At 42.1% G+C, this 7,941-nt stretch overlaps 1 protein-coding gene across 4 annotated transcripts in view; it reads left to right on the top strand.

Moving 5' to 3' along the window:
* The first annotated feature begins 211 nt into the window (after positions 1 to 211).
* hspg2 (heparan sulfate proteoglycan 2) overlaps positions 212 to 7,941 on the top strand; it is a 198,005-nt gene continuing 190,275 nt past the window's right edge. Inside the window, exon 1 of one of the 4 annotated variants that reach the window (XM_061735372.1) lies at positions 212 to 624. In XM_061735372.1, coding sequence (XP_061591356.1) covers positions 556 to 624 — 69 coding nt within the window. In that variant the 5' untranslated portion in view covers positions 212 to 555. The remainder of the gene's footprint in view (positions 625 to 7,941) is intronic. The other 3 variants (XM_061735373.1, XM_061735374.1, XM_061735376.1) reach the window with 3 other exon arrangements.

Raw genomic sequence — 7,941 nt, 5'->3', positions numbered from 1 at the left:
CAAGTGAAGTCCCTGTCTGTCCGGGTATTACTGTCGTGCATGCGAAGGGTGTGCGGTCATGCAGTAAAAGCGTCCGTGCACGGCTCTGTTTTCTGTTCTGGGTGGCGTCTAGCCCACGCTGGGATCTGCTGGGATCTGCAGCTCCCGGAACTCCACTCCGTCTTTTCCTTCCCCGGCAGCAGCGCTCTTTCTCTCTCAGCTCCGCTGCGCAGGACTTTACCACACACTTCCACTTCTTCTTCTTCTTCAGCCCAGGGAAAAGTCCCGAGTTTTGCGGAGGAGTGTGAGCGCGATCAGAAGCTGCAGAGAGCTCCAGAAAAAGGTCCCGAGGATCCAGTGATTTTTGGAGATCCAGGCTCCGGCCAGGGAGCGGGTTGGGGTTGGGGCTGTGACCGGTGGATGAGTCCCGCGGGCCGGACCCGCCGCGTCGCTTCACCCGCCGCTCCAGAACCGCACCAGTGGGACCAGTGGGGTCTGATCCCGGACCAGGGGGACTGATCACGGACCCAGAGCTGGGTTACTGCTGCTGCTACTGGAAAAAGAAAACAAAAAAACATGGGCACTCCGAGCTTTCTGAGCCGTGGACTTATCCTCACCTTGGTGCTCACATGCCATCTGCTTTCTGTAAGTCAGATCAAACTTTGTCTCATTATTACTTTTTGTTTTGTACTTTTAAACCCCCCTCACTGGGCATTATACCCACATTTAGTGCCATCACTAATCTATAAAGACTAATCCCCCCCAACTATGTTGGAAATTCAACTCCAACATGGTTTAAACTGAGAATAATCATGTTTATGTCGGTGTTAGAATACTCTGTGTGTGTGGTTGCGGGTGCAAGGCTGCCCTCCTGCAGGTGGGACTGCTGCAGCACAACTGCTGCCCTGCACGCATGTCTCATGTGCAAGGGTTGAAATCCCTTGAAAGTGCTTGAATTTCAATGTTTGTGTTTTCAATGCCCTGAAAAGTGCTTGAATTTTAGTTGAAGTGCTTGAAAGTGCTGGAAATTACAACTCTGTGTCTTTCACAAAATTGGGATCAGAATCAGAATCAGAATCAGAAAAAAGGTTTATTGCCAAGTTTGTTAAGAAAACACACACAAGGAATTTGTTGTGGTGATTGGTGCAATACAATACAAGAGCAAACATATAATCAAAAGAGTGAAAATGTACAACATGAGGTTTTTTAAAGTGCCGGGTATGAGTCAGACTGTATAGTTTAGTTATTACAAGGAGAAATAAACTCAGTAAGATGAAACATAACTAGATGTTTACAGCACGATACAATGTACATAATTGTGATAAAAAGCGGAAAAAGTAATTATGAGTATATATATATTCCTATAGATATTTTACCCCAGCGATAAGGTTCTTGAAGATTTTGAGAACGACCTTTGAAAGTGCTTGAAAAGTGCTTGAATTTGACCTTGAAAAATGTGTAGGAACCCTGCATGTGGATATGCTGTTTAGATGCGTTTTTAGAGGTAATATGCCAGGCCAGGAGCTCCTGTGGAGTGAAGCCGGGTTAGGTTTGTCCATAGAAACAAGCTATTCATAGTCTCCCAGGACTCAGGAGCCCGCAACTCCCAGACTTCTCCAAACTTCTGCACTCCGCAGAGCCCGCACTCACTGTCGGCCAATCCAAAGAGTTTCATGCACTTATTGAAAGGGGAAAAAAAAAGTTCATTTGACTCCTAACACATGAAAATCACTGCTGGATTTTTATCAGCCTTATCTCAACTCTGCCCCCACGAGAACAAGGGATCCTTCAGAATAAAAGCTGAGAAAAAAGGCTGTTATTCATTCTAATAACGTGAACACAAGACTTCATTGTTCTTCTCTATTCCCTTTCATCCAATACCTTGAGCAGCTGAACGTTATTTATAGGGCATTTTATTAGTGGGCTTATTTACTTAGTCATTAACTGGATTTGCACAAGTTTAAAATGCAGATCCACATCTGTAATCCAACAAACAAAATGAGCAAAATCTTTAAATCTGAGAAGCTGGAAAACAAAAGTTATTGAAGATCCCTTTTTCCTTATGAACAATTATACTGAGGGCTGACTTTAGTCGTTTAAGAGAGTAACTGTTTCACTTGTACTTGTACTGCCCGCGCTCTGTGGGCATTTATTCTAGACTAATGCTGACATTGTAATCTAAGTAATGTGCTATCTTCAATTCTCTATATCTGTTGTATGAATCATGTAACGCCTGATCTTGGCCTAACAGCTGAGAATAGACCGCCCCCACTCCTACAAACTGCGTCTAGACTTAATAAAAAGTTTGCCATGGTGGAGGTATCTCTGACACCCCTGTTATGATTTGATCTGGAGCTCATCTGTCATGCATGGACACAGGAAGGTACTGTAGCAGGAGATGTGCCACAACACTTTTTCCACTGCCTTGATTGACTACCGAGTCAACAATAGCGACATAATTGAATTAGCCGGAACCACAAGCATCTGTTTCTTGCATTATGATTGTGAACGATGGCAGAGGCTGACTGCCTCTTGATTCAATTAAGCACATGTTAGCGGTGTTACTACAGGACCCTCCTCCCTCCCTTGCTGGAATGTCACGGTCATGCGCATCAACTCAAACAATCAGAGTCAATAAAAACCCTTCAATGGGTATCAAGAGTCGCAAGTCTCCCACCGTGAGCCCGTCAGCAGCGCAAGTGTAAAGACTTATGCATGCCGGCCACTTTACTGCTGCAGATCGAATGGAGAAGCTAATGGTTTCACACCAGCGTGTTGGGGAGAGTTGTTTTCTTCTGGTCTGATTTATCACATGCAGTGCAGGGAGAGAGCGAGCAGTCGTCTGGCCAAGGCTGTCAGACCCGCCATGGGGCATGGGCAGCGCCGCTGACAATTTTGGCAACTGAGGGATCTCCCAGTATAGGCTACCAGTGTCCCTTGACTTTATTGGGGTTAGTGCGTGGGTGGGAGAAGGATAACTGGGATTCCCATGACTGTATAGCCCTAGGAGTGCGTGTCATCGGTGTGGATTGTTTTTGCCGGAGCTGCATGTAACCCAGCCCTCAATCCAGCTGCTGAATATTGTGCTGCAGGAGGTTTTTTTTATTTATTTTTTATTGTATTTTTATATTTTCAACCACAAAAAGAGGGGTATACTTTAGATACATAGAACACAAAACCCCCACAACTCAACTTCCAAAAAAAAAAAAAAAAGTCAAAGTCCATACACACCAAAACATATTTCTTAGTGCTATAATCATGCCAAATATACTAACCAAAAATTCCATAAAAAAAAACATATCTGTTCTATCAATGACTCTGAAATAATAATTAAATAGTTAAATAGTATTCCTACCCTACTTCTTGATAAAGGGGAAAAAAAAAGTAGGAAACACTTAATGTCATTACTTTCTTATCCTAAGTTGGGGCTGGTCCGTTAAAGAATCAAAATGATATCCAAATATATACCCTCCTGCTGCAGGAGTTTTATCAGATGATTTATTTAATCTGGTCTAATGAGGCGAGGCGGTCGGGTTCTCTTTGTGGTGTTTTGTCATTTCCAGTACAGCCACCTGATCAGAGGTGTCTTCAGTATTCACATTCATTACTCAGGTAGAAGTAGAGATACTAGACTTTAAAAATACTCCTGTAGAAGTTGAAGTATCAACTCAAGTTTTTTACTCAAGTAAAAGTATAAAAGTACTGGTTTCAAAACTACTTAAAGTATAAAAGTAAAAGTAATGTAAGGGGGAAAAAAGACATTAAGGACAAAAGCCATTGAAAATGAATGCATCTTAGTAAAAAGAAAATATATTAAAGAACCATATATGTGTACTATTGAGCATTAACATGTGTTTCAGAGAGCAGGAGATATGATGACTAGTTGCCTATAAGTATTGTAATGGTGCAAAAAGTCAAACTTCAGAGGCATGTTATCATTTATCCTAACCTTTATTGGAATGTACATCCAAGTTTAGTTGCAGGAATCTGAGGGAACGGATGTAAGAACAAAACTGGACAAGAACATCTGAAACAACCACAACCAAATTCACTCTATCCGGATGGAGCAATTTAACTGGATAGTTTTTTTTTTAAGGCCGAAATGAAATAGTAACGAGTAACGAGGCAGTTTTTACAGTAAAATGCAAGGAGTAAAAAGTACAGATAATTGCGTGAAAATGTAAGGAGTAAAAGTAAAAAGTCGTCTGAAAAATAATTACTCCAGTGAAGTATAGATAACCAAAATTTCTACTTAAGTAAGGGTAACGAAGCATTTGTACTTCGTTACTTGACACCTCTGCACCTGATGTTTAAATCATATTAAGAATGGATTGCAGAGTCCACAGAGGTGCAAAAGCACAGCGGTGCGAAAACCAACTTGAGTCGGTGGTTTGAACAGTGGACCCATTCAGCTAACTGAGGTCCAGCCTCGGTAAACATTACATTGTTGAGTTATAGCCCCGGGAGGGAGGCCATTGTAGCTGACGGGACAGCTCTGCACCGAACCCCCCCCCCAACCCCCCAACTCCCAACCCCCTCAAGAAAACAGGCACATATGGACTGCAACCCAGCAGGACCACATTTGTTGTTGACTCTGCAGCAGGCGTGACTTGGAGCAACACGCGGGTCAGAGAGGTGAAAAGTGTGAACCTGACTCTGATTCACAGTTCAGCACGGTTGCCCGTGACTTATGGGTTAATTACTCTCCACGCTCCGCTCACCGCTCACCGTTCCAGCGGTTCGGGAGGGCAGCACAGCAGCGCCATGGCAACAAGGAGAACTCTGCTCTACAAAAAAATACATGATTCATAAATAAACTGCACCGGTTTGATCGACCCGTTGGACTGTCAAGTATTATTTTTTTTCCGTCATGTTATTGGAATCATTTTTTAATTTGGCGGGTTGGACAGAACTCCATGCACGCCCTTCCTGTTTTCTAAATACATGACTTGTGCGGCGTATGACAGGTCGTAAAGATGTGGATGTGCACGAGCAGCTGAACCAACACCGATCATCTACCGTGATATTTGGAGTTTCGGTGTTCAACCATAAACTTACATTTATTCAAGCACTGGATGTGACCACACCTTTTTTTTTTTTTACTTTTCACCTTTTTTTTTATACTTTGCGAACAAAACTGATTTGGTTGTATATTAGCACCCATACAGAGAATTAAGTCTCTATTTGGAATTAGTCCATTCCCTGCAGGGGTTCAGAGGAAACAGCTTGAAATGGTCATCATCTTGTTGTGTGTTTGATCTCCTGAGTACATACTTCATAAGAAGCATGAGTATAAATCACCACCCGGATGACAGAATTCAGCACTTCTCTGGTGTTATAAAGGGCTTACGTTTCATCGTCTCATCGTCCCCCCCACTGTCTTTCCATCACAAACTCTGAGCTACTCTGTACCGCTTTTCTTTTCATCCTTTGTAATTCGCTATCAGTGAGAGCTTGTGTTATTGTTTTATTAGTTAGAATCTTATCAGTTCATGCAGTTCCTTAAAAGAACCAGGGGCCGGATTCACAAAACATTCTTAAGAAAAAAAATCTTCTTAAGTGTCATTTTTTTCTTAAGTTCAGTCTTAAGAACAAAAAAGAGAAGAAGTCATATTCTCCAAAAACTTTCTAAACTTTCTTCTTAAGTTTCTGCTTAAGAAAAAACTTAAGAATAAATGGTATTCTTGAAATAAAAGTTCTCAAATTTGTTCTTGACTTTTTTCTTAACTTTAAGACAACCTTAAAATGTCTTCTGTGAAAAGGTAAAACTCTAATATCACCTTTTTCCACACTAGTCTAGACAAGTTTAGACTAGTAGGTCATAGTTTGAGGATATACTTTGTAATTAATTGCACAAAGAGCCGGTTAACTGTTTGTTAGCATGTTAGTTAGCATGGTAGTTAATTATTATTAATTTTCCCCAATAGTATTTTTTTCGCACATTAATCTCATCCACCATAACCTTGAAAAGTTCCTGCATCTCTTTTTCTCCTTCTCCATGTTTAGTGAGTGACTGACGATTAAGACACAAAATACCTGTATGAATGTGGTTTGTTGGCGCGTGCAATGCAATGACATATTTTAAGAAGTTCTTAAGTAGGAAAAACAAGAATAAAAATAAGAAATTCGTAAGAAATGACAGTTCTTAAGACGGTTCTTAAGAAAATATTGAAGAATTGCACTTAAGAACTTTCTTATGAACTTCTTAATTTTAGATCTTAAGACATTTCTTAAGATCGTTCTTAAGAACATATTGGTGAATCCGGCCCCTGGTTTTCCTCCAAACCCGGGTTGAGTGTAGCACACGGGCGCAACACCAATCAGGAGTTTAGACTGCAGAGAAACTTCAAAGCTGTAAAGATGATTAAATTAGATTAGATTTAAAAAAATTTTTTTTTGGGTCTCACCGCTTCTGAGTGATACACCCTAATACACAAACACACACACACACGTATACCTCTCTGCAGCGACGTGTGGTTCCCGGCTGCGGTTGCTCTGTGCTTTTATGCTCAATAGCGCATCCGTGTCAGACGGAGGGACCGACTCCAAACACAGCTGCACCTCAGCTGCACCTCAGCTGGTGCAGCTCCTGCATGTGCTGACATGAGTCCACATACTCAATATGGCCTGTTGTAACTAGAGTCCCAGTCTTTCCATTTACACCTCTCCCGCTCTGAAGAGGCCCTGAGCCTTTGTTTCAAACCTGTGTCTAACCGTAAATGCATCAGCGCCGTTCTGTAATGAAAGCCTCAAACTTTATACGGACTCAAATCTACCTTTAATGTTCCTTTTGAAGTAGATCACGGAAGCCAATCAAACTGTCTTTTATCTCCACTCGGACAGAACGTGTTCAATACACCTCCACAGAAGCCGGGGAAATGCAATGTTTTTGCAGCTTTTTGTACAGGGTCCAGACAAGTAAGTGCCCATGAGAGGTTGGCCATGTTTTGAATTCTCTTATGTGGTTTTAATCTTTAATCTGCAGCGTTACACATTCATCTAAAACGGAAAAGGTAGACGGTGAAATATATCCCCCCAGGCCTCGTCTTTTTGTGTCAAACTCACTTTAAATGTAGTTCACTCTGGGTTCTTGAGTAATAGAGCTCCAGGTGCAATAAAAGCGGCGGTTCACGCTGAGGTCATGAGCTGTCTTGAGGACGCAGCGCTGTCACCAAGTAATAAAGAGCAGCTATCGGTCGGAGGTATTTACAGAGGGAAAAAAAAATCCCTCACATCTAATCTGTTTAGTCTCCCTCCCACGGCACGGAGCACAACTCAGTATTACTGATATGATTTGAGAGGGATCTGTCCGTTTGTGGAGAGGGTTAATAAATTCAGTCCTGTAAAACACAAGCCTTTGAGTCTCTGGGTTGCTGAGCCCTCAGGCCAGCGGTCACAACCAGTGAGCTTTAACCAGTGAGCTTTAACCAGTGAGCTTTAACCAGTGAGCTTTAACCAGTGAGCTCTAACCAGTGAGCTTTAACCAGTGAGCTTTAACCAGTGAGCTTTAACCAGTGAGCTTTAACCAGTGAGCTCTAACCAGTGAGCTTTAACCAGTGAGCTTTAACCAGTGAGCTCTAACCAGTGAGCTTTAACCAGTGAGCTTTAACCAGTGAGCTTTAACCAGTGAGATTTAACCAGTGAGCTTTAACCAGTGAGATTTAACCAGTGAGCTTTAACCAGTGAGATTTAACCAGTGAGATTTAACCAGTGAGCTTTAACCCTGGTGCTGTCTGTGAGTACAGGGAGGGTGGAGGGAGAAGAGAAGGAATGAAGGAAGGGAGAAAAGAAAGAAGGAAGTAAGGAAGAAAGGAGAAAAGAAGGAAAGAAGGAAGGAAGTAGGAAAGGGAGTAAGGAAGGAAGAAAAGATGGAAGGGACGAAAGAAGAGAGAAAAGATGGAAGGAAGGAAGGAAGAAAAGATGGAAGGAAGGAAGGGAGAAAAGAAAGAAGGAAGGAAAGAA

The sequence above is a fragment of the Cololabis saira genome, chromosome 12 (assembly GCF_033807715.1).
Source record: "Cololabis saira isolate AMF1-May2022 chromosome 12, fColSai1.1, whole genome shotgun sequence".
In the NCBI taxonomy this organism is placed as follows: domain Eukaryota; kingdom Metazoa; phylum Chordata; class Actinopteri; order Beloniformes; family Belonidae; genus Cololabis; species Cololabis saira.
Note: the sequence above shows the minus strand (reverse complement) of the source record. Positions and strands in the feature narration are given on the sequence as shown.